General features: G+C 50.0%; 1 protein-coding gene across 3 annotated transcripts; it reads right to left on the bottom strand.

Annotated features, from left to right (window-relative positions):
* Positions 1 to 3,513: 3,513 nt before the first annotated feature.
* ITGAX (integrin subunit alpha X) lies at positions 3,514 to 22,738 on the bottom strand. Of its 3 annotated transcripts, none has more exons than XM_027126301.1 (30): positions 22,581 to 22,738; positions 21,939 to 22,041; positions 21,369 to 21,445; positions 20,981 to 21,051; positions 20,715 to 20,829; positions 19,067 to 19,197; positions 18,789 to 18,934; positions 18,388 to 18,541; positions 17,933 to 18,083; positions 17,656 to 17,729; positions 17,361 to 17,490; positions 17,108 to 17,250; positions 16,817 to 16,957; positions 16,519 to 16,728; positions 14,206 to 14,336; positions 13,916 to 14,073; positions 13,619 to 13,773; positions 12,773 to 12,904; positions 12,611 to 12,684; positions 12,252 to 12,393; positions 9,291 to 9,407; positions 9,117 to 9,196; positions 8,943 to 9,026; positions 6,819 to 6,897; positions 6,601 to 6,708; positions 6,407 to 6,490; positions 6,090 to 6,203; positions 5,866 to 5,967; positions 5,487 to 5,597; positions 3,514 to 4,940 (listed from the first exon to the last, which is right to left on the bottom strand). In XM_027126301.1, the coding sequence occupies exons 1-30, from the start codon at positions 22,639 to 22,641 to the stop codon at positions 4,842 to 4,844; spliced, it is 3,477 nt and encodes a 1,158-aa protein (XP_026982102.1). In that variant the 5' UTR covers positions 22,642 to 22,738; the 3' UTR covers positions 3,514 to 4,841. The 3 variants fall into 3 exon arrangements, with proteins under 3 accessions (XP_026982102.1, XP_026982101.1, XP_026982103.1); XM_027126300.1 differs by having other exon boundaries at positions 21,342 to 21,445; XM_027126302.1 differs by lacking the exon at positions 19,067 to 19,197 and having other exon boundaries at positions 18,789 to 18,882; positions 21,342 to 21,445.
* Positions 22,739 to 25,409: the final 2,671 nt, after the last annotated feature.

Below are 25,409 nucleotides of genomic sequence, written 5' to 3' on the forward strand. Positions count from 1 at the left end.
ACACACACATACACACATGCACGCACACCATTCAAACTGGGGTGCTCAGAACTGTCAAAGCTATACTTAAAAAATAATTAAACAAGGGTGTGCCTGCCCCCCCCCCATGGATGCCACAACTGTCAGACTTTGGGGGCCCAGCCTAGGGCAGTGCTGCAGGGCCGCTGATCCCTAGTGCTCTTATTGACTGTATGTATGGACCACCCACCCTCCAGCCCAGGGCTGCTCAGGCCTGGTTGCCTTCATGGAGGAATCCTCCCCAGGAGGGCAGAGGTGGGTGCTGGAACCTTAATTCCTCAGCCTCCTGGGATTCGGCCAGCCAATGCTCTCTGTCTCAAATACTGTGCTGTGAGTTGTTTCAATAAAGAGCCCCCAGGGCTGAAAAAAATAATTAAAGAATACATTTAATATTCTCTTCAAATCAGTGTGAGGGAGGATATTTTTACAGCCTTTCACCAGAATGATCTGTGCTTGCCTCAGTAACAGAGGCATGGACACAGGTCCCCACAGCTTAATTTCTGCATCCGGTGGGTTTTTTTCTTCTTCTCCTACTATTTATTTTGATTGAACAAGAAAATCCTAATTCAAAACTATAGGTCAATAGAATGGCTGCATGTGTTGACAGCTGTGCATGATAATTCTAGATTTCCAGATAAAACATGCACACCTAAAGTCATGAAAAAGTCTCTCAGATGACTTTATTTTTACTTTATTTTTTATTTATTTATTTTGGCTGTGCCGGGTCTTAGTTGTGGCACATGGGAGCTAGTTCCCCAACCAGGGATTGAACCTGGGCCCCCTGCATTGGGAGTGTGGAGCCTTACTCACTGCACCACCAGAGAAGTCTCTCTCAGATGACTTTTAGAGTTTCATCAGGTGCTAAGTTGATGAACATTCCAAAGAGGGGAGCTTGAGTGTTAGGATTTAGGAAGAGTAGCGCTGGATTCCTAGCTCTGTCTTTGATTGCATTTCCTCAGACTCTGTGCTCTGCTACAGCATTAAGATGTAGTTTTGAATCATGTCTACCACGGTATTATTTGTTATTTGTTTTTCTCTGATGAGTAAAGAACATCCTGAAGTCGGGGCAAACACAAAAGTTCGTAACACAATTTGGTCTTAAGAAATCCCAATGGCTTTTCCTTTACCTTGAAAATTGTGATATTTTGGCCTTAGACAGGTTTCAGCTATTTAAGATACTAAATAATATATTGCTGAAATGTGAAACTTGAACAAACCACTTGAAATTTTAAAACTGGGTTTATGTTCATCATCAGAGTCTGATAAAAATTCTTTGTCTTATTAGCCGTTTAAAAATCGCATGGAATTACAATGGAATGCTACTGTACCATAAAAAGGAATGAAATATTGGTACCCACAACAATATGGCTGAACCTCAAAATCATTATCCTGAGAGAAAGAAGCCTAACAAAAAGTAGCAAATCCTGTATGATTCCATTTACAGAAAATCTTTTAAAAATGCAAAACTAACATATAAGGACAAAAAGAAAATCAGTGGTTGCCTGAGATTAAAAAGAGGCATAAAGTTGGGAAAACTGGATCTCTACATGCAAAAGAGTAGCAAGGGCAATCCAGCATCCTTGGCAATGTACCGTCCCACTCGGGCAGTATAGCTGAAGGGTTCGTTGTTAAAGCTCATATCCGGGATACAGCATCAGCTTCCTCATTGCCAGGGGTGTTGGCGCCCTCTGAGCCGGGATATGGAGGACAGTGAGGACTGACTCAGGCTCTTGCAGGCACACTCAAATGTCTTTCCACATATCCTGACCCCACAAGTGCTTATTTATGATCATCCGCCCCTCAGCTTCCCATTTTCTAAGCTATAAGGTTAATCCCTTTAGAACAGCCCAAATGTAAGTGCAAAGTGTTAACGGCCAGAGCTCATGACTGATCACCAGGCAAACCTCTCTGAGTTCAGCCCACTGGTGCACCCCAGCCAGACCCATCTGTATACCAGGCATCAGCAGGCATCTCCCCCACTCCCTCCTTACAGGCCACAGGGTCAGGATTAGGGGCAGGAGAATTTGGAGGACAGGGTGTCCCTCTGCTGCGGACGGGCGAGCCCTTTTCTCAACGTGAGAGTTAGCGCCAGGCAGAGGTGGGTCGGTGACACATGTTGTCAACCTTCCGCGTCAATAGGAAGGGAGATTCTTACCATGATTGCTGTTCCTTCATGAGAGACTCCACTTGGACGAGTGCTGTGTGCACTGCTAGGAGCTCATGCTATATGCAGGTTTATTGGGTTTCTACACCCTTCTAGAACTGGGACCAAAATCCTAGGGGTACTCCCTCCTGTTGTCTCTGAGGCTGTGCCAAACTCATACCTCCCAGAGTCACAGACGCATTTAACTCCAATGGTAGTCCTGCTTGGGGGATGCCTAAAGCTTTAATTTGCTTCACTAGTGTCTTGCCTTCTCAAAGGCAGCTTGTTGCTCTGATCCCCTGTACCACACGTGCCCTTCCTTTATCAGGCAGTATAAGGGACGGAGGCACTGTGCAGAGTGAGGAATACAAGTCCTCCAAACCCCAAATCCTACAGACACTTGTGCTTCCTTCCCATTCTTAGAGGTTGGATAGACTTGCACCTCATCCATCACAGCTTCTGGGACAGTGTGCCCCTTCCCCCAACAAAGGAGTCCCCAGAACTTTACGGCAGTGCCTGGGACTTAAATTCTCTGTGGGATCACCACCCATCCTCTCCCTCACACATGTTCCAGCAAAGTCTGCAGAGTGCCCTGAGCAGAGGCAAGTCTTCCTATGTTAATATTCTATCATCAGTGTAGTGGGCCCGTGTTACTAACGTGGGGAAGGAGAACAGGAACAGGTCTCGGGCTACCATCCCGTGACATACGGCGGGGCTGTGCAGGTAGCCTTGGGGAGCACTAGAAAGGTTTACTGTTGCCCCTCCCACGTGAAGGCAAATTGATCTTGAGATTCAGTGGCCAAGGGTCTACTGGACCTCTTGTGTGAAGGCCTTTTATATGCCTTTATGTACTCTGTGGGTTCCTGTTACTTGCAGCCAAAAGCAATCTTCTGTGGAGACATTAACCTCACTGCTGGTTCTGTAAGCTTCTTGGAAATTATGGGACTCGCACATGCTTTTGCTATCAAAGCAACTTTGATTTATGCCACTGGAGTTTTTCTGTCTTCTCTGTCTTCAGTGATGAAATTAATTGATTTTAGATGGGAAAGTGATATGTTGCAGTCATTCTAAGAAACCTCTGTTGCTTTATGTGAGAGGTCATTATCCTTTGTTTGAAAATGACACAAAAGCTTTGATAGTTTCATGGTACGATTTGACAAAGTTTCATAATGGACAACAGCCTAGGAACAAACAGATACCTGACCCAATAAAATCCAATTTTCAGCTGGTATATTTTCTAGATAGATTTTGAATTTTTAGCTCATAATCACTCATCCCAGCATTCATGCATCCTTATACTCAATGTGCACTAGAAACTTGTTCAGTACTGATTTTGATGACATTATTCTAAGTTGCAGCAATTATGTTTTATTGATTTAATCACAACTTTTATGCTTCAATGAATAATTTTTGAGCCATTGATCTTTTTTTTTTGATTTGGAGATATAATACAATTAGATAGCAATCCTGAAAAATTGCAAGTATATGCAGGGAAGCAATAAATCATGAAGGAAAATTATGTAAAAATAGCACCCATTGCCTGCATGTTAGACAAGAGCCCCTGCAGTCCTTGGAGTCCAGGGACAAGCTTTAGGAACACAATTATTAAGGGTATAACAGGATTTCTGTGAAAGTCACCAGGTTCAGATGTGTGAGATACGTGGGTTTAAAACTGTTTCTTGCTTTTTTTCCCCTCTAAAACATAGCACTTAGGAGACCATTGGAGACTGCCAGAGGTTCGTGGAGCACCTTTTGAGAAATAATACTCTAAAGCCCAATCCTCGTAAAGTCTAAATGGAGCCCGGCTTGAGGCAATTTCATCATAGTTGGTCCTTCTGAGTTCCCAAAGCTTCCAAATCCTAAAGGGTTTTGGACCCTGTGATGGATGCGGGAGATAGTTTGGGGACAGAAGGGGATACAGTTGACCATGTCACCTCAAGTCACATGGTTAACTGCCTTCCCTTCTGCTTTTCTAACTAAAATGTCCACGTGGCCCAGGCACCTCGGTTGTGGCAGCAGTGGGATCTCTCCAGGGCAGGGAATGGCCTGCTGTGTGTTGACTCCCAGGTCAGCACCAGGTACCACTCTGAGCGTTATGCTGAGATGGACGGCATAATAATAAGAATGACCTTATTGGGGGCAGCACATCTCTGATAGAGGACTTCAAAGTGCTCTCCAATCACTAACCATAGGCAGACAATGTTCCATTCAATACATCCCAGGGTTTTTAAGAAACATCTGTGTATTGGTTCACAAGCTGAAGCGTTCAGAAGTTACACTGCGAGTAATGGGAAGCCACTGAAGATGGATGAGGATGAGAGCCTGGTTCAGAACTGTATTTTAGGAAGACCATCGATGGTTAGTGGATGAAGGGAGACTGGAGCCTGAGGCTATTGTCCATCTATTTCTAGGTAGAAATTCCAAGTCAAGTCCTCAGGAGAGGCATGTCAGGGATCCTGTCCTGGGATTTCCAGTTGGAGCCTTGACAAGACCAATGGCCCTTCCCAGGCTAGATGCTTTGTGCAAACACACTGCATCCTCCCAAAGACAGAAAGCAGCCTGAGGCCAGCCTCCCTCAGTTGGAATGTTCTTCCCCATCAGGCCTGACTTGGGTGTAAGTAAGAAGGCCAGGGAACCTCTCAGGGGAGAGCAGATCCAAAGGAGAGCAGGAGGTAGTTTCTTACTGGGCAACTTGGGGGTCTCCTGTCCCATTTTCTGGAGCAGGCTGTCCATTTGCTCCCTCCATCATTTCCTTGTACTGACGTTTGAAGAAGCCAACCTGTTGGGGATGAAGGAGAAGAAAATCAGGAAGTCCAGTGGAAGAGAGGAAAAGAGATGATGGGGAGGGGGAGCAAGCACCATTTCTGGAACCCCCCTATGTTCCAGCACTGCACTAGGAACTTTATATAAATTGTGTCATTTAGACTTTGCCACAGTTCTGTGAGCTGGGTAGAACCACCTTCAGAATGAGAAACCGAGACTGAGCATGGACCAAGCACATGCCAATGGTCAAGGAAAGAATCAGTGGTGGTGTCAACATCAAATCCAAGGCTGTGCTCTCATGTTCTAATTTGTGTTTAAGGGAAACATGTAAAGAGGTGGAGAAGAGTGAAAAAGAAATGGAGACAGATTAGAGGAGGCTTGAGAATCAGATAGAAAGACATGGGGTCAACTGGGGACTGGTTATGTCACAGGTGGGAAGTGATCTCTTACATGCAGTGACTTAGGAAGAATGTGTGCCTGACTCCATGGTGAGTCTTTCTCACACTGTAGAAAGTGTGGTACCAAATTCTCGTGGTGTCAGGAGTGGGATGAAAACACTCACCTTGTACAGTATGGCTGTGATGAGAGCCAGCAGCAGCAGTCCTCCCACAGAGCTGCCCACAATAATGGGGGTGGGGTTATAGACCTCATACTTCTCCAGCACCAGCTCCATCTGGAGTGGAGATGACTCCATCAGAAAGTATCAGGACTCTTGCTATCCCAGACTCCTCCCAGGTCCCCTTTAACTCCCTCCCCTTCTTCATCAGGCTCTGCTCCAAGAAGTGAGATACAGAAGGATTCATGGGCTAAGGGACAATTGTCCTGCCCAGGGACCTCCATCCTTCCTCCCTCCAGGCTTGCAAGCCCCCCACTCAGCATCACAGATTTAGCATCAGGAGCTCTCTGACCAGCCTGGTCACTGCCTACCACACGGTCACTACCTGGGCTCTCAAAAATGCCTCCTGTCCTGGAAGCTGCGAATACACGGATCTGTTGAATGTGATCTCAGCTACACTCACAACCAACACCTTCTTCTGCAGTGTCTGCAAAAGAGAAGGGGAAGGCTGGGAAATAGCTCTGGGGAGGGCTCGGGGTTAGAGAAACGCCCTGGCTTGAGGTGGGCACAGACACATCAGGCCCCACCTGAGTCTGGGAGGGGACACACCTGGCTGACCCAGCCGAAGCTGAGATTGCCTTTCAGGATGAAGTCAAGTTCCTCCTGGACGCCGAAGGAGCGGATGTCACAGCGGAACCTCAGGCAGGCAGCAATAGAGCAGTCCTGGGGAAGAGAACCGGCATCAGGCCCGAGAAAGGTGGGTTTGAAGGTAGAAGACCGCATTCAACTGTCTGATTTGAGGGGAGCAGCCACATCTGAGCTCAAGCAGGCTGTTCAGCAGACATCCATCTAATGTAACATGCATTCCTGAATTAAATTCCTCTGAAGTGTGGCTTCCAGTGGGGGACAGCCCAGAGCCCTCTCACCAGGACAGGCTTCTTCTGAAAGTGGGTCAGGAAGTCGGACTCTGTGGGCACTGTTCTCTCTGAAGGGCACTGAATCGATGGGTTCTAGGAAAAGACACAGGGAGAAAGCATGTGATGGGGTCATCAGGGATTCATGAGGACCGAGGAATCCAGGGAGAGGGCATTAGTGGAGGAGCCATACAGTCTTTGAGTACCTGAGGGTGGAGGACCTCCATATCCTTCCACACGGTCAACCGATTCAGCTCCACGGGCACTGAGAAGTCAATGCTGACAGGCAGGTCCCTCTGTCCCAGGTTGTTCACCTGCACGGAGGACAGTGAGGGCAAAGGTCATGTTGAGCCCCACATCCCTCCCGAACCTCTGGCTCCTGGGCCCCTGCCCCAGCCCACTCTCCTGAGTCACCGTCACGTGCCTGGTATCTGTGCTGAGCCCCGCTGCTTTCCTCCTCCTCGGAGGCCGAGAAGTTGAGGTACTTGGTGGACTGTTCATGGCTGAGGGGAGAGGAGGCGTGGGTGGATGGGAAGTTCTGTTAGGGCCTCCTAAGGAGGCTCTGGCTGGGAGCATGACAGGACAGGTTGTCAGAGGCCCCTGGGGTGGTCTGGAATGAGGTCTGTGGCTGATCTGGGGTAATGGGAGGGTTTAGGGAGCAGGGCTGGGCTTCAAGCTGCGTGCAAGGTTCTTGCAGAGGTTGCCCACATAGGAGACCGCCAAGGCGGCTGGGCTGGGGGTGCGGTGACAGGGATTGAGAGCTCTGACCCGGGGGGAGCGGGGGCCAGGGCCTGTCCTCTCTGCGCCTGGGTTTTCCTTCCAGGCCTTCATGGACACGGAGGATGACGGATGGGCAGGTAGGACACAGCAAAGGTTTAGGGAGACTCAGGCAGATGCTGTTGACAAGTGTCTACTGGACCTGCCCCTTCTGGTCTCCCAGATGCCTTCCCTGGGGCCCTTCTCTCCTGTTTCCTCAGCTTTTCAAGCCCGCACCCTCGACAGTGAAAGTGCAGTGTCCTAACCACTGGACCGTCGGGGAATTCCCTCCTCAGCTTTTCTAGACCTGAGGTTTGGAGGTGAGGGTGGGCCCAACACAGACTCTTCCCTGGGTCTTAGTGTAACAACACCTTGAGGCTGCCTAGGCCCCTCTGGAGACCCAGTGGCCAGCCTGGCCCCTCGCTGGGTGGCTGCTCTCACTTCTGCCCCACCCCCCTGCCCCACTCTACTCTTTGCATACCTGCCCTTTACCTGTACCATTCAAATTCTAACTCCCACTCCGACTCCAAAGTCTCATCCCTCCTCTGTGAGGGGCTCAAACACCCCAGCCTTGTCCTGGGGGCCCCTCGGAGTGCCCCGACCCACAGAATCACAACTGTAGAATACAAGTGTGGAGTCACACACACCTAGGAATGGCATGTCCTGCTGGTGGGTCCCCTGCAAGCAGGTGTGATAACCCCGGAGCTCACACCAGCAAGCAAGCTCCGAGCTGAAGGCTGCCTGGGCTGCTGAGAGCCCCCAGTGTGCAGGTGTGAAGGAGAGAGTGAAACCCTGGGCAGAAGGAGGTAATCCAAGGAGGCCCGTGGGCAGAACTAGCAGGGGAAGGTACCCAGGCTAAGCCATGTGGGCCTGTTTCACACCACGAGTGTGTGGATCTCACAGAGGCAGGGGCTTATGTCTGGTGTTGACTACACATAATAGGGGCTCAATAAATCTTTGTTGAATGACAAATGAATTTATGGAAAGTAACCACAGCACTGTGCCTGGAACATAGTAGATGCTAGGAAGGTATTTGTTGAAGGAAGGTATCTGCTCAAGCTCTCAGCTTGACTCCTTAGTGTCAAACACCGTGTGTACCCCTCCTTGGGCAGCATTTAAGCCCTTTTCCTTTCATCCAGCTTTTCCCTGATCCCCAGTCTCTGCAGCCAGCAGGTCATTCCCCCCTGTCCTTCCCAAAGGAGACTGGGAAAAGGGGGAGGGGTGGTTCTAAAAGCCCTGCAGAGTGTAAATCTCTTCCTTGTGGTGAGGAATTGTCCTGCCCAGATGCCAAGGCTAAAGCGCAATGCCATGGACACTTCAATGTTTAGCTGAAGCCTCCCCTGCCAGGAGACCCTAGTGTCCCCTCGTCCCCTTGAAAACTCAGGTAGCCTCAGGAGACAGAACCACAGGGAGGCCCCTGATGAGATTCTTCCTTGAATCGGGATAACCTTGCTCCCCAAAAAGGCTGTAAGAACCTTGAAAACAGGGTCACATCTCGTATGTCTTAGGGAACCCGGGACAATCTTGAGGCTTTTAAGAAAGGCTCCTGAGAACTGAAGCCTCTGTTAAATGTAGGATGTAGTGGTAATAATATCACAATTACTATTATCGTCAATAACCCACAATGAGCACTCGATGGTTGATTAGTAAGTGCTGCTAGCAGTGTCATCTACCGACTGAGAGGGCGGTGATAAAGCTTAAATATCACAGATGTTCAGCTGCTGCAGAGTGAGAGTTCCCCGAGCCCCACAGAGTGATGGAGGAGGAGCCCTTGGAGGTCGTGGCGTGGTACCTGCTGATCATGGTGTACACGGCGTACTTCACTGGGAGCTCCAGCCGGAAGGTGGTCTTGCTCATCTTGGGGGTGTTATTCTCACTGGAAAGGGAGGAGGATCCCAGCTGGCAAGTTCCCCAGAGGAGGAGGCTGAGCGGGACGGAGCACTGCCCTGGGCCTGGCCCAACTCACCTGCTTACATTGGCTGCAAGAAGCAGCCGGCCTCCCAGCATGGCCGTGGGGGAGACGTCAAAGGTGGCCCTGAAGGTGATCTGAGGAAGAGGTAGGAATGGGGTGTGGGGGAGGTCACCGAGGAGTAGGACGGGGCGGGGGTAGGGGAGTAGGCGGGGCAGAAGCAAGGCTCACCTGGGCGCCCTCACGGAAGATTAAGTGGTTGATGCTACAGCTGGTGCTGAGGGTGCCCTGGCTCCCGGTGGGGGCACTGTCACAGTTCAGGCGCGGGGCACGTGACTGCAGCTGGTTCTAAGGAAGCACAGATGAACCAAGGCCGGTGAGCATTTGCTAGTGTTCCAACGAGACTCCATAAACTACTGACAGTTTCCTGAATCTACCTTAAGGTTATGTTTCTTAAAAAAAAAATCTTTAAACACTATCTGGTCAAACTTCTTCCTAATGTAGAAATCCCAGATTTATTAGCATTTCTTCCTTTTTTTTTAATAACTTTTATTGGAGTATAATTGCTTTTCTTCCTTTTTATTTATGGTTCTTTTTAAAAGGTTGTACTATGAAAATTTCAAATATACTCAAAAGTGGAGAGACTAGGTAAATCTACCCAAAGTCCCCATCACGCAGCTTAAATTATCAACATTTTTCTACTCTTGTTTTATTCAGCTGTTCTCCACTCTTTTTTCTCTTTTCCTGATTAATTTAAAGCACATTCCTAACATCACATACTTTCATCTTGAAAGACTGCAGCGTGTATCACCAACAGACAAGGGTATTTTTTAACATAAGACAAGACTCAACAAATCATACTCAACAAAATCTGATCCCTAAGATCAGCTAATATCCAGGTCACGTTCTGTCTTCCTAGATGGTCTCCAAAAATGTTACATTACAGTTCATTTTTAAACGCAATATCCAACAAAGGTCCACGCATGGCATCTGGTTGATGTGTCTAGAAGTACCTCCAGCGATAGGGTGTTCACCCCCCACACAGCTGGAGTTTGCCGCTCCTAGTGTATTTCTTCACGCATTGATCAAAATATGCTCCCATTGGGAAGACTAGCCTAAGAGAGACATGGGAGACCAACCAAACATTATGTGCAGACCTAGTTAAGATGTTGGTTCAAATAAACCAGTTAAAAAATATTTTTGAGACAATTAAGGAAATTTGATTATGGTCTAAATACCAAGGAATCATTCATTTCATTGGGTGTGATAATGGCTATGGGGTCACGTAAGATGTCCCTACTGTCCATAACAGTGAAATAAGAAGGTGTGTGATGACAGGATGTCTGGGATTGGTTTTAAAATATTTGAGTAAAGGGAAAAAAAAACAGGTGACATAAATGTGGTGAAATGTTGATCATTGTTGAATCTGGGCGATAATTTTGGGGGAGGTTTGTTGAACTACTCTCTTCTTTTGTAAATGTTTAACATAATTTTTCATAATAAAATTTTTGTTAAAAATCTGTTTCTCTTTGACTCCCTGTGGTCCTAGTTCTGTCCTCTAGAACAGGGATTGCCATATGACAGTCCAGCACCAAGTTTTATAAATAAAGTTATATTGGCACACAGCCATGCTCATTCATACACATATTGTCAATGGCTGCTTTCACCTTACATCAGCAGAATTGAGAAGATGTGAAGACACTCTGTGACCCACAAAGCTGAAATATTTACTATCTAGCCCTTTATAGATAAAGTATGCCAAGCTCTGATCTAGAGTAACCAATAAATCCAACTCCTTCTTCTACAGAGCAGTATTTTATTTTATTTTACTTACTTTTTTAGTTAATTTTACTTAATTTTATTTTATATTTTCCACGTTGCACAGCTTGAGGGATCTTAGGTTCCCAACCAGGGATTGAACCCGGGCCACGGCAGTGAGAGCACCGAGTCCTAACCACTGGACCACCAGGGAATTCCCCAGAACAGTGTTTTAAAGTATTTGAAGGCCGAATCATCAAAAAATCTACAAACAATAAATGCTGGAGAGGGTGTGGAGAAAAGGGAACCCTCTTGAACTGCTGGTGGGAATGTAAATTGATACAGCCACTATGGAGAACAGTATGGAGGTTCCTTAAAAACTAAAAATAGAACTACCATATGACCCAGCAATCCCACTACTGGGCATATACCCTGAGAAAACCATAATTCAAAAAGAGTCGTGTACCACAATGTTCATTGCAGCTCTATTTACAATAGCCAGGACATGGATGCAACCTAAGTGTCCATCAACAGATGAATGGATAAAGAAGATGTGGCACGTATATACAATGGAATATTACTCAGCCATAAAAAGAAACAAAACTGAGTTATTTGCAGTGAGGTGGATGGACGTAGAATCTGTCATACAGACTGAAGTAAGTCAGAAAGAGAAAAACAAATACTGTGTGCTAACACATATATATGGAATCTAAAAAAACAAAAAATGGTTATGAAGAACCTAGAGGCAGGACAGGAATAAAGACACAGATGTCGAAAATGGACTTGAGGACACAGAGAGGGGGAAGGGTAGGCTGGGACAAAGTGAGAGAGTGGCATGGACTTACATATATGTTACAAATTTTAAAATAGATAGCTAGTGGGAAGAAGCCACATAGCACAGGGAGATCAGCTCGGTGCTTTGTGACCACCTAGAGGGGTGGGATAGGGAGCGTGGGAGGGAGACTCAAGAGGGAGGAGATATGGGGATATATGTATATGTATAACTGATTCACTTTGTTATAAAGCAGAAACTAACACACCATTGTAAAGCAATTATACTCCAATAAAAATGTTAAAAAAAATAAAATAAAGTATTTGAAGGCCAAGGTATGTTTTCCTTTAAAAGAGGAATATTGATAGGATGTGGACTACAAAGAAATGTAAAGCAGGGTCCTTGCTCTCTTCACATTAGCAGGCTCCTGGGAACTCATTCCTGACGGTCATTCTTAAAATGCAAGCCCAGAGTTGAACACAGAATGAGCCAATGCATGCCCCAGCCAACACAACCACATCCACCCAACCACGATCAGCCCAGCCCTCTTGGTTTACAAGAGGCTGTTAAACAATGGAAGCCCTGCCTGAGCCTTGAACCCAGCACAGGAGTCTCTGCTGATCCCCTGCCATCAGCCTTTCCTTCCCCAGAGAGGACAGTACCTGCCCCCCTGCCACACGTCGATAAGATAGCCCCGGTGGGTAGAAGAAGGTGATTGTGGTTCCATAGGAGTCCTCTCCATCATTCCACACTCTCACTTCCAAGTTCAGCTCCAGGTTACTCCCCACAATCAGGGTCTTCAAGCTGGGTGTTGGGGTAGAGGGGAGGAGGTGATTCTGTGACTGAGGCTGGAAATGGTGTGGGGATGAAACACAGAGTAGGAAAGCGGGGGAGAGATGGGGACAGGATGTCTGGGTCCAGAGCACTGGGTAGAGATGTTAGGGAGAGCCAGGGGCAGGAGTTCCGGGTTCCAGGAAGGGGGATGGGGGACCAGGGGAGGTCTGAGGGGCTGGACGCTCACCCTGAGACCCCAAAGGAGATGCCGAGGTCGTCCTGGCAGACGTGATCGGCACCACAGTTCTTCTCAAAGGGGAGCTGAGAGTGAAGGGAAAGCAGGGTTTTCCCCAAGATCTAGAGTCCACACCCTCCACCCGCTCTGGAAGAGCCCAGCACCAGGACTCACAGAGGTCATGAAGTATCTCTGGGCATCCACTGCCAGCATAGGCTGGAGGTTTCCAAAGCCAGAGACAGGCTTGCCCACTAGGGAGAAGTTGAGACGCAAGATGATGGGGGTCACCGGGTCCTCCACACAGGCCTGGCGAACGGACATTGGAGGGAGCAGTTGGCTAAGAAATGCACCATCGCAGCCACTAGCTGGGTCCTGTCTCCTCATCCGTAAAGTGGAGTGACAGTGGTACCTACCCACCCCCCATAAATGCTCATCCACAGGATTCTGCGTGCAGAACCTCTGCTGTGGTTGTCCTTGGTCTTGAGCACCCTTCCCGCAGCCTCCCACAGGCTCACTTACTCTACTCAGGGTCTCCCCAGACTGCTCCCGGTGACCCCCCGACACCCTCTCTGTCCTCTCCCCAGCTTTATCTCTCTTCATAGCCTTCATCACCACCTGACATCTATCATTTAGGAATCTGAGCACTTTTGATCTTCTCCCAGAGCTCCCCCTGGGCATGATTGTTTTGTCCACTGCGGGGTCCCTGGTGACAAGGACAGGGCCTGTCTCAGAGGAGGAGCTGGATAAAGGAATCCCATCCCCATCGCCCCATGGCTCTCTGAAGCAGCCATACTCTTTTTCCTGAAATCCAGCCGTGTGGCCTCTGGCAGATGAAGCCAACCTCATCCATCCATTCACTCACTCACTCCACCAACATGTGTCAAGTACCTCAAGTACCTCCTGCATTCCATGTGCCATGCTGGGGCGGAGCGAGGACCAGAACACACCCGTTCTTTCCCTGCCCAGTCCCCTGACAGCCTCAGAATGGCCTCTATTCCCAGGACTCTGAGGCCCCCTCACCGGCAGGAGCAACCTCATGGGCTCACAGTGCTGTGTCAGCCCCAGGTCTCGAACACGAGTCAGATTCCGAGTCCCTGTCTCCTCGAAGACAGCACGAGGACTCAGGCGGCCAGGGTCAAGGGTTAGGTCAAAGGTCACAACGCTTTGGACGTTAGCTGTAGGGGAAAGCGGGGAATAGAAAAGGCTGAGAGAGTGAGGAACTTCCCAGCTGGGCAAGGGGCAAGGTAGGAGACAGGAGTCCTGGGCTTGGAGACTCCCAGGGTCAGGGCATCCTGGGTCAGAGGGGAAATAACTCACCCAGTCGGTTCTTGGGACTTTGAGAAACACGAAGGCAGACAACGGCCTCACCCAGAGACTGGGCGAAGGCCAGCTGCTGGTGGCATTCATACACTGACCTGGTGATCTCTGGAGGTGTGATGTGGAGGTTTGCCCACACCCTAAGCACAGGTCTGGTCCTGCGGGCAGAACACTGAGCTGAGGACAGGCCCTTGGTCCTGGGAGGACAACCTGGGAGGGCAGGTAGGGAGGCTGGTGTCCTAGGCAGACCCAGGACCACCAGGGGAGTGTCTGGGGAAGGCTCTTCTCACCTGAGCAGCAGCGCGTGCCCCCAGGCCCCCACAGCCAAGTCCACCAGTCCATCCATGGTGAGGTCCTGACCCCCGCTCAGCGACTGCCCAAAATACTGGAGGCTGGGGGAGAACTGGGCGCCTGTGACCCGCTGGCCAGAGAGGGAGAGGCAAGTCAGGTTGGGGGTGATGGAAACAAGTTGGACAGAAGAACGAGAGGAGCAGGGAGCTGGGGGTATGGGAGACAGAACGAAGGGGTGAGCAGTAAAAAGACATCTCCAAGAAGCGCCTAAAGAGAGGCGGGGATGGGAAAGTGGTGACTGGAGACAAGGGAAGATTCCTAGGACAGAAATGAAGAAGTGGAGATGGAAAGACTGGCCCGGTGACCTGAGCTTTGTTCACTCACTCAGCTAGTTAGTCTTGGGTTCTGACTTTGGCTCCTTCACTTATGAGCCATGGGACCTTAGGCCAGGAGTCAGTCTTTCTGTGCCTGTTTCCTCATCCCTCAGCTGGGATAGTAACACCTCAGAGAATTGAATGAATTAATTCATGGAGTTCTTAGGACCACACCTGACGTATGGTCACTAGTCAGTAACTTACTCTTATGAGTATCAGGGCTCCAGCCCTACCTCCCACATTGCAGCTGGTGCCAAGGCCATAGGGCCTTTAAGAGGCCAATTCCAGACTTGAAATCAGACTCTCTGACCTCATGCCCAAGACCCCTTTTTGCTCTCCGTAGCCACCCTGTCTCTTCAGAAGACAAGGTGGGACCAGGTCGGGATGGAGAGGGGCTGTGCCCATATGCAGATTCCACGCTCCTGGACCACCCACCCTGTGGGTCCCTCCCCTTTTATTTCCATGGCTCCTGTAACGACCAGTCCCTTTAAGAATATGCCCTTTAAATCTCTGGGCACTGATGGGACTGGCAGACATTGAGAGTAGTAATAATAAAATGAATGAGAAATTTACCAATTACCAAGGAAGAGGGGGTAGAAATAGTACAAACACAGCCAGACAGCCTTGTGTGCAGGAGAACTGACCTCACCACCATGTCATCCCCGTGTCCCTCCTCTACACCCCAGCCCCTGACAACCACTAATCTCCCTTCTGTCTTTATGGATTTACTTATTCTGGACATTTCATGTAAATAGAATCATACAATATGTGGTCCTTTGGGGCTGGCTTCTTTCATTTAGCATAATGTTTTCAAGGTTCATCCACGCTGTAGCATGTGTCAGTGTTTCGTTCCTTTCATGGCTGAATAATATTCCATTGTATGGGTATACCACATTTTATTTATCTGTTCCATCAGTTGATGGGCATTTGGGTTATTTCCACCTTTTGGTTATTATAAATAATGCTAATATAAACAATCACATATAACTTTTTTGGTGTGGTCATGTTTTTAATTCTCTTGGGTGGAACTGCCAGGTCATACAGTAACTCTGTGTTTAACCTTTTGAGGAGCTGTTTTCCAAAGCAGATGCATCATTTTACATTCCCACCCGCAGTGGATGAGAGTGCCGGATATTCCACACCCTCACCAACACTTGTCATCTGTCTGTCCGATTCTAGCCATCCTAGTGGATGTGAAGTGGTTTTGATTTCCTGACAACTGGTAACTAATGATGTTGAATATCTTTTCATGTGCGTATTCGTCCTTTGTATATCATCTTTGAAGAAAAGTCTTTTCAGATCCTTTCCTTATTTTTTAATTGGGGCTTCCTTAACTTTTGCCAGGGGAAGTAGCCCTCCCTTCTCAGAGAACCCTGCCCCCTTGGGTGAAAGGCTTCTGCCTATGGGCATTTGGCAGGATTACTGATGGCAGGAGAGAATAAAGTCATGGCGTCCAGGGAGATGAAGGGGTGAGTGGACAGGCAGACTGAGGCCACCAGAACTAAACTGACTGGCAAAGGGGGGCTCCAAGAGATGGAGCATTGGGTTAGAGTCAGGAGGTTGGAACCTCCCTCATCATCATTCTTGATTCACTATAAACCTTGGACAAGTCCAGGCACTTATCTTCTCCATGCCCCAGATTTCATCTCTAAAATGCGTTTGCTAATGCCTGACCTATGTACAGTGTAAAACTGCTGGGGGACTAAAAGGCTTGGGTGGAGAACCCACTCAAGTATCAAGTCGCCATGCAAAGCAGGGAATGGATCAATGTTTCCATTTCTCAAATTCCACAGATATTTCTTACTGTCTACTAGGTGCTCAGTGCTGGATAAAAGAGATAAGATAAGGGAAAAAAGAATTTTCCAGGCAGCAGTGTCAAAGACAGGGAAAAGCCTGGAGGAGGTTGCTGTGGCAACAGCAACAGTAACTGGGCCTCACCTGGCTGTGGGCGGGGCTGATGCCCAGTCCTGAGGTTCCGTGAAACAGGTAGACAGCACCCTGGTTCTCCTGCTCTCCCGGGGCCCCGATGGCCACGTCCATCAGCCTGTCCCCGTTCACATCCCCCAGCACCGTCAGAGCTGCCCCAAAGCGGCCCCAGGGGTGGCCTTGCTCCCCTCGCAGGACAGCACCACACTGCCACTTAGCCCTCTGCAGAACACAAACAGTGTCAGGTCCCACCCCAGGCGACCCCTCCACACCCAGACCCCACCCAGCCCGGGTCTCATCAGCCACTCACCCCCCGGGGAAAGGGGCACACGGACACCTGCCCGCCCCGGCTCTGCTCATAGTAATGGGGGGCCCCGATGAGGACCAGGTCGGAGCTGCCATCTCTGTCCACGTCCACGGAGCTGAGGGAGGCCCCGAAGTAGGAGCCGATCTGGAGGGCAGAGCGTGGAGTCATCCTGCCTACCCCTGCACCTGCTCTGGGCCAGGTTCCGCCTCTCCCCAGATACCGGCCCCTCCCTGCTGGACCCCGCACCCCCTTCATCTCCCTCTCTGCCCCTGGAGACCCTCCTCCACACCCAACCTGGGTCCCTGTGACTTCAGCCTTCAGTCTCCATTGCCCGGACACCTGCGTGAAGATGACAACCTTCCCAGTGTGCTGATGGCGGGGGGCCCCCAGGACCAGGCTGTGTACCCCCTTCCAAACGGCCAGCTCTGTGGAGTAACCTGAGGGGACCAGGCCTCAGCACAGAGGCTTCCACTCCCCACCCCCGGGCCCCTGCCCTTCCCAGGCAGCCCGTCTCCCGCCCGGCCCTCCGACCACAGCCTTGCCTCACCCAGGTAAGAGTCACTCATGTCCGCGTGCTCCTGAGACACGTGGATGAAGGTGGGGCTCCTATTTTTGGGGTACAGGAAGGCACCTCCAGACCAGCTGAAGCTCCCCACAGCCCCCAGAACTGGTCCATCCTGGGAGGAAAGGATTCCAGAGCAGGTGGGAAGAAGAAGAAGACAGCCTATTCCAAAACAGTGCCTGCCGACAGTTCCACCCACTCGCCTGATACTCACTCTTGCCTTCCCTCCTCCCATCCCTGCCTCACCCTACATCAGTGGCCTGAAAGGGACCCCACTCACAGGCATGAGCACAGCACTGAAGCCCTCCTGGGACATCTCCAGTTCGAAGGAACTGCTGCTTACAGTCTGCGTACCTGGGGGAAAGCATGACACCTAGGATTCATGGGGAAAGACAGGCTTTGCCAGGTTCAGGAAGGATCTCAGCTTTAAGAGGATCTCATGTGGAGACTAATACCCAAAGGGAAAGACTGGCCCATGACACAGGAGTCCAGGTTCTAGAAGGAAAAACATTTATGGGTGAGGGCTTCTTCAGTGAGTAGTTCCATCTCTGACTTACCCTCAATGGCAAAGATCTTCTCTTTCAGTTGGTTTTGAATGTCTCTCAAAGCATCAAAGTTCTCCACTTTAAATATGTGTTCATGGGAGGGCTTCGATGCGATGTCCTTTAATTCTTGCCAGGAATGTATATTTTGAAAAGCCGATCCCACCTGTCCCCAGCAAAGACCAATTCAGTGAAAATAATCATAACTATAATATGCCTGCTGGGTGCTGGGATCTTCCAATATAACCCTGCAAGGTTAATATTATTACACCCAGTGTACAGGCAAGAAAAATGAGGCCCAGACAGCCTCATCAAGGAGCTTAGGGAAAGGATGAGGATACCCCAGGCTGAAACAGAGTTTTCATCCTGAAGTAGAAGCTGAGAGAGCTGGGGTTTCTGTCCTTGAAAGGGAAGGTGGCTTAAGAGGCTGCGAGGGGAAGAAGCAGTGGGAGGGCATCCCCACATCCTACCCCGATTGCATAGCGGATGATGCCAGCAGCCTCAGCACTGGGAATGACGTCCTTGTAATCCAGAGGGTCACGTTTTTTCTGCCCATCGGTGATGACGATGAGGATTTTGGAGGCATCTTTTCGGGCCCCATATAAGGCACTGAACAGCTGTTCTCTGTCAGAGAAGATGAGGGTCCAGAGGCCAGTGAACAGAGCTGCTGCTTGGCCTCTGATGCCTTTGTGAGAACAAGGAGATTCTGCTTCCTCTGTGATGCCCCCATCCCACCCAGAGGCCCCCGGCTTGGTGAGGAGACCATAGACTGAACTCCAGTACCCATCTCTCCCTTCCTCTTGGAGACAGATGCGGCCCAAAGGAAGACCCAGATGCTTTGGGGGAAGACCTGGGAGGAGCCAGGACTCACGTGACCCTCCTGATGGCTGTGGCCGTGTGCGTGTACCCATTCAGCTTCTGTACGGAGTTCAGCAGGCTTAGTGGGTTTGAGCTGGTTGCGAAAGCTTTGAAATTGAAGTGCACATGGAACTTGTCGGAGAACTGCACCAGGGAGAACTGGGGGAACCACACAGGGCTGGGGGCTGGGCCAAGGCACCAGGACCCTGGGGTTCCTCCCACAAGCTTCCCCTGGGGAGGGGAGGGCGAGGGGGCGGCTGCACCCTTTCCTTCCCTCCCCTGAGAGCACACCTGGGAGCTGGGACTCTGGAACTGGCTCATCATAGCCTTCACGAAGTTCAGCATTTTGGCAAAATTGGTGGAGGAGATGCTGCCTGAACCATCGATCAGGAAGGCAATGTCCTGCTCCTGCCTCGGGCACTCTGGAGAAGGAGGTGGCACCAGTCCCCCGAGGGACACTCCCAAAGCCCAGGCCTCCTGGCCACGAGAACCCACCCTCCCAGGGACTGCCCTAATTCCTGCCTAGAGCAGGGCCCTTTGGTCTCCTGAAGTCTCTGAAGAGGACATATCTGCGATTCAGCTGCTCACACCTGGTTGATAAAAAAGTAACAATTCCTCCAATCCAGATGGTGAAAGGCTGGGGGCCCCTCCTTCCTCCTCGGCTGTCTGTGCCCCGCGCCCTGACCCTACCCCACCTTCTCCCCCAACATGGCCCCCATCCAGCACTAAAAGGACCTTGCTCCAGCCCCTGGCCCGGTACATCCCCAGTTGGTCAGCACCAAACTGTACTTTTGCTAAACATTTTTAATGTCATCCCTGGCAACAGCGGCACACTGGTCCTATGCTGTCCTCAGCTTCCATCTGGACCCCACTCTCCTCAGAGTGAGCGAAGAATCTGTCCTCAGAAGCGGAAGCTCTCCTGGCCCGGCTTGCTCAGGGAGATTCCTATCTAGCTCCCAGCTGCCCCCTTCTGCCTCCAAGGCTTCCCATCAGAGAGAGGGGTGTCCTGATGGTAGCCCAGGCCCCTGTGGATGAATCTAGAACCTAGGAGGTACTGGGAGGGGCACCCCATTCAGGCCCCCAGATGTCAGTCTCCCCAACGGCCTGAGTGTGAATGTGAAACCAGGGAGGGGCCTCGGCCTGCCCCGGGGTGGGGGGTCTGAAAAGCTCACTGTTCCACCTCTTCATCCCCCTTCCCTGTCAGCACCAGGGGAGCTGGGCCCTGTGCTTCAACGTGCACACACACACACACACACACACACACACACATACACTACACACACACATACATACATAACACAATACACACATATACATGTATACATACATCACACACTCATACACACACATACACATATACTCTCACACACACACATACATACATAACACAACACACACATACACATGTATACATACAGCACACACTCATACACACACATACACATATACTCATACACACACATACATACACACTGCTCAGACTGCCGGCACCCACACCACCCCTTCCCAGCCTGCTGCATGAGCGAATCTGTGCTGCAGGGTGCATTGTGTGAACATAAATGCCCTTCACTCTAAAAATTCTTGCAGCTGGCATTAACTGAGCCCTCACCACATGCCAGGCACTGTGCCAAACCCTGGCCGAGGACCATTGTGTGCTACTCTCAGTGTTGGGTGTGATATTATCCCACAGGCAGATGAAGAAACTGAAGCTCAGAGAGGGAAAGGTCCTAGGAAAGGTCCTGCGGCGGGACAGTGATGGGGCAGGTGTAAAAGCAGGCGGTGGCCCCTCCAGCCCATGTTTGGAATCACAATACCATCCGGTAAATTTTTTTTCTGGATCCCTCTTTTTTATCCACTTTGGGGTGTCTCTGACTCCACTGCAAACCAGAGTCAGAGGTGTATAGGTACCTTGAAGGACTCAGTGGCCCCAAACACTCACCCTGCAGGGCAGCCGGGATCCTCTGGGCCTGCCAGGATGGGGAGACCAGCAGGAAGCAAAACCCGGTCAAGTGCATGTTCTCCCTGCATGCATGGTGCACGGTGGGGCCACAGGCCTGTGGACAGAGGGGCCTGGTGGGAGGGGTTGCCCCTGCTCTGTCCCACCCTCCCATCCCAGCACCTTCCCCCTTCACGAGACCCCCAGCACCAGCAGCCCCAGGTCCCCACTCTTTCCCTCAGATGCTCCCGTGACCCAGGGCAACTCACCAGCAGCCGAAAGGGGCTGGTGGTGGCCACCATGGACAGGCCCAGGGACATGTTCACAGCCTCTGGAGGCACTGAAGGTACAGATGTGTGAGTGATCACCCTCAGGACAGAGGAGGCAGGGAGCATCTCCTCTCTGGGAGATTAGGGGTTCTGACAGGTGAAGGGGGCTCTCAGGTCTTGATGGAGGTATGGGGGTACAGGGGTGCGTTGGGAAGGGAGACTCTGGGTGGGTCAGGAAGCCTGTCTGAGGGTAAGCGTCTGCAGACAGAGCTGAAGCCAGGAAGTGGGTCTCCTGTGCTCTCCACAGGCCCCCAGAGCACGGGAGCCTGGACCTGGGTCTCAGCCGGGAGCAGTGACTCACCCGGAAGGAGGATGGGTTCACACTTGCCCGTGCTGTAGTCGCACTGGTAGAGGCCGCCCGTTTGATTGGAAGCCTTTATCTCCTGGGGGGCTCCAACCACCAGCCTAGGGGGAGAAAAGAACACGGCAGCTAAGAGTGTGGATGCCAGAGCCAGACTGCCACTTGACCAGTTTGTTTCCCCTCTCTGAGCCTCAGTTTGCTCATCTGTAAAGTGGAGATTAACAACAATTTAAATTCCGCATGGGAGAGATTTTTGTCTCTTTTATGCTCTGGTGTATGCCTGGCTCCTGAGACATTTAGTAATAGATGCTCAATAAACATTTGTTGAGTGATGGATTCCTACGTCATAAGGTTGCTGTGAGGACGAAATCAGTGCCCACGAAAGGGTGCCTGGCACTTTGTAACTGCTTGAGAGAGAAATAAACTTAGCTGGGGTCCTCGAGATGGCAAGACGGCCCTTCTTTCAGTCCAGCTCTTCAAAGCCTTGGCGGGAATTGCCATGGCAGACAGAGGAGAGTTTGTGAATAAAGAGGGATGTGGGGAGGGACAGGGGAAGAGTAGATGCGAGCCAAAGGCCAGACACCACACAGTCCTCACCAGCTGGCATACTGGACCACGCTGTATCCAAACCCAGCACTGTCCACATGGAAGGTTGTTGGCTGGTCTATGTCCAAGTTGAAGCAGAAAGAGGAAGCCAGGGCTGGGGAGGAGGGTGAGGAGACACACTTTGGTGAAGGGTCTCCCTCCTGCTCCATCTCCCTGGCCCCCAGCCCCCTGCCCCACTGTCCCCTCCAGGCGCAATGCCCCAGCATCTCCTGGTCTCCTGGACCCCCAGGCTCAGCTCTGCTTCTCTCCTTCAGATGGTCCAGAGATAGCTGTTCACCCACTGGTCTGCTAGCAAGTTTCAGTTCTTCATTTCCACAGAGCAACGCCCAAGCTCTAAAGATACTCCTTTCCCACCCCTCCCCCTGGGCTCCTATGAGGAAAAATCCAGGAAAACTTGGGGCCAAATGGATGCAGTGGACAGAGTATAAGATTGACTCGTTCTGCCTACTTGAAAAACGTTTGGATTGCCCAGGCAACTGGCCTCTCTTCCAGAATCTCTTGAACTTCCCTAAAATGGGTTCAGTATCCTCTCGATCTCCACAAACTCCAGATCCCAAACCCGCTATAACTCCAGCTCTCCCCCTACCTGGACCCCCATCCCCTCCTCCCCCTTCGTCGTGACTCTCAGCTTACCCATCGACAGGAGGAGGAAAATCCTGGTCCTGGTCATGACTGGAAGGTCAGACATGGGCATCGGAGCGTCTGAGCCACCAGGGAAACAGCTGGGCCAAGGTGCCAAGAAAGCAAGTAAACAGAGAGGGACACAGGAGGCCGCAGATAGGGAGGGAAGTTGTCAGCATGACTCAGAGGTGGAGGGTGGAGAATGCAACTAAAATAGGAAAAGAAAGGGGCCAGGCAGCCCACACACTCTGCGTCCAGAGATGATATGACTTGCTTCTCTTAGTCTCCCCACCCTAGGCTCGGGTGTATGCAAATCTCCTGCCCTGCCCTACCTCTCCAGGTTCCCTCGTTGTACTGGCAAAAGTTTCCCCTTGACCTTGAAACTTCAGTTAACCTGGGGAGGGGAAGGGGTAGATGCCAAGGTGGGGTCAGGGCCCTAAGAGAAACTCTGGTAGGAACTCTCCTTTTTGGACCTGGAAACCTCTGGGCCCAGGAGTCAAGTAGCTGGACCCTAGGAGGGGGTACAGCGTGAGTATTTGCTCATTTGTTCATCGTTTATTCAACAAGTCTAATTTGAGGCTGATTATGCAAGCCCTCTGTTAGCAGAGGGAGAAAACACAAGCCACAAGGCCCAAGTCCTGGGGTCAGTGAAGAAGAAAAATATGTAAACAGCAAGACATTGCTGTGAGAGGAGATGGTACCCATCGGTCACAAGGTATCTTACCCAGTTTGGAAGCATGTGGATTTCCAGGAAGGCTTCACCGAAGAGGTGACACTTGATCTGAGTCTTGAAGGCAACTGACTAGAGGGGAGCGTATTTCAGAAGGGTTGGCCAGCTGTGGAAGAGGCATGAGACAGGAGGGCCTCTTAGGAAATCAGTGATAGAAACCAGAGAGTGGGAGGTAGAAAGTGACAAGAGATGAGGTCAGTGGGGGAAGAGGGAAGGGGAAGCAGGCCCCAGGCCCAGAAAGCCCCCTTAAGGCCTGTTGATTTTATCTCGAGGACAGAGGGAAGCGTAGAAGCAAATTATGAAGACTGAGATCTTCAATTTTATGTTTCAGAAAGCTAGAGAGAGGGTCTGTGTAGGGCACGGTTTCCTTGGGAGCTAGCTGGAGACAGATCATTCAGGAGAGAGGTGATGAGGGCCTGTGGGTGAGCTGGTGGCCATGGGGATGAACTGAAGGCTGACTTGTCCCTAAGGCATGGACAGTGGTGATGGTTCCTGGGTACTGGAGGAGGGACGGGTGGTGGGCTAGGGCAACTTTGGTGTTGAGGAAGCCAAAACATGGTGTTTAAGAGTTTGGGCTCATAAAAAAGAATGAAATAATGTCATCTTCAGCAACATGGATGGACCTGAAGTAAGTCAGACAGAGAAAAACAAATATATGATATCACTTATATGTGGAATCTAAAAAAATGGTACAAATGAACTTATTCACAAAACAGAAATAGAGTCACAGATATAGAAAACAAACTAATGGTTACCATGGGGGAAACGAGGGTGGGGAGGGATAAATTCGGAGATTGGGATTGACATATACACACTATATATATAAAATAGATAACTAATAAGGGCCTATTGTATAGCACAGGGAACTCTTCTCAATACTCTGTAATGACCTATATGGGAAAAGAATTTTAAAGACTGGGTATATGTATATGTATAACTGATTCACTTTTCTGTACAGAAATTAACACAACATTGTAAATCAACTATACTCCACTAAAAATTTTTAAAAATAATAAAAATAAATTTAATTTAATTAAAAAAAAAGTGTTTGGGCTCTTTCATTGAAAACCACTGCTCCCAGGGAGGGAGATGTGGAGGGAAAGGATAAGGGCCTGTTATTTTTCATAGCAAAGCTTGTAAAATAATTTGTGCCTATGTATAACTTTGATAAAAATACAAACTTTAAAAAATAAAAATTTTAAAAGTTAAAAAAAAAAACGTGGGCTCTTCCGACCTCTCTATGCCTGTTTCCTCCTCTGCAAAATGGGGTGATAATAAAAATACACACCTCCGATTTTTGCTGGGACAGTTGAGTTTGTAAGTGTGAAAATGCTCGAAAGAATATTTAAGAGCTTTTATTATTGGCTATTATCCTTACTATGCTATGATGATTATTGCGTTAGGTAAGTGCGCTTCCCAAGGGGGGGAAACCTCCACATCCTGAAGGGTGTGCAGGGCTGGATCTCAGGAGAAAAGTCTGTGCTGGAGATGAGTTCTGAAACCATCGGCAGAAGTGCTGGATGAGATACTGATGGGAGTGTGAAGAGGAAGGAGAAAAATGGGCCTGGGCTGGGTCCCAAGGAAATGCCAATGATGGACACAGAATAGGGGCTCAAGAAGGTGGGGAAAGAAAGTGTCCGCAAAGAAGGAGAGAGAAGGGCACAGTGCAAAGGCAACGTGGAGAGAAGGAGTATGAACAACATCACAGGCTGCCGTCAAGTGACACTGAGTGAAGTAAGAAATGAGGAAGTCTCTGGATCTGGCTACAGAGGCCATTGGTGACCCTGGAGCGGGCTGTGCCAGGGCAGTGGGGGAGGGGGAGGGGACAGGGATGGGAGTAGCAATGTCACCGGAGGGGAGCAGCCCTGAGGAGACCTCAGACACAACATGGCTGGATAAAGGCCCTGGAATTCTTGGCAATGAAGAAAATTTGAGAGAGGGAGAGAGCGAGGGTGCAGGGGTTCAATTCCAAGAAGGAAATGGTGACAGAAAAACCCAATAAAGAGAAAGGAGAAGTAGCCCAGATCCTGGAGAGGATAAAAGACAACCAGAAATGATTTAAACCAGAAGAAGTCTGACTCAGAGCTGGTGTTGTAGACAGGTCAAGAGAC

The sequence above is a fragment of the Aethalodelphis obliquidens genome, unplaced genomic scaffold, assembly GCF_003676395.1.
Source record: "Aethalodelphis obliquidens isolate GAN/ISIS:26980383/991018 unplaced genomic scaffold, ASM367639v1 scaffold30, whole genome shotgun sequence".
Taxonomy (NCBI): Eukaryota; Metazoa; Chordata; class Mammalia; order Artiodactyla; family Delphinidae; genus Aethalodelphis; species Aethalodelphis obliquidens.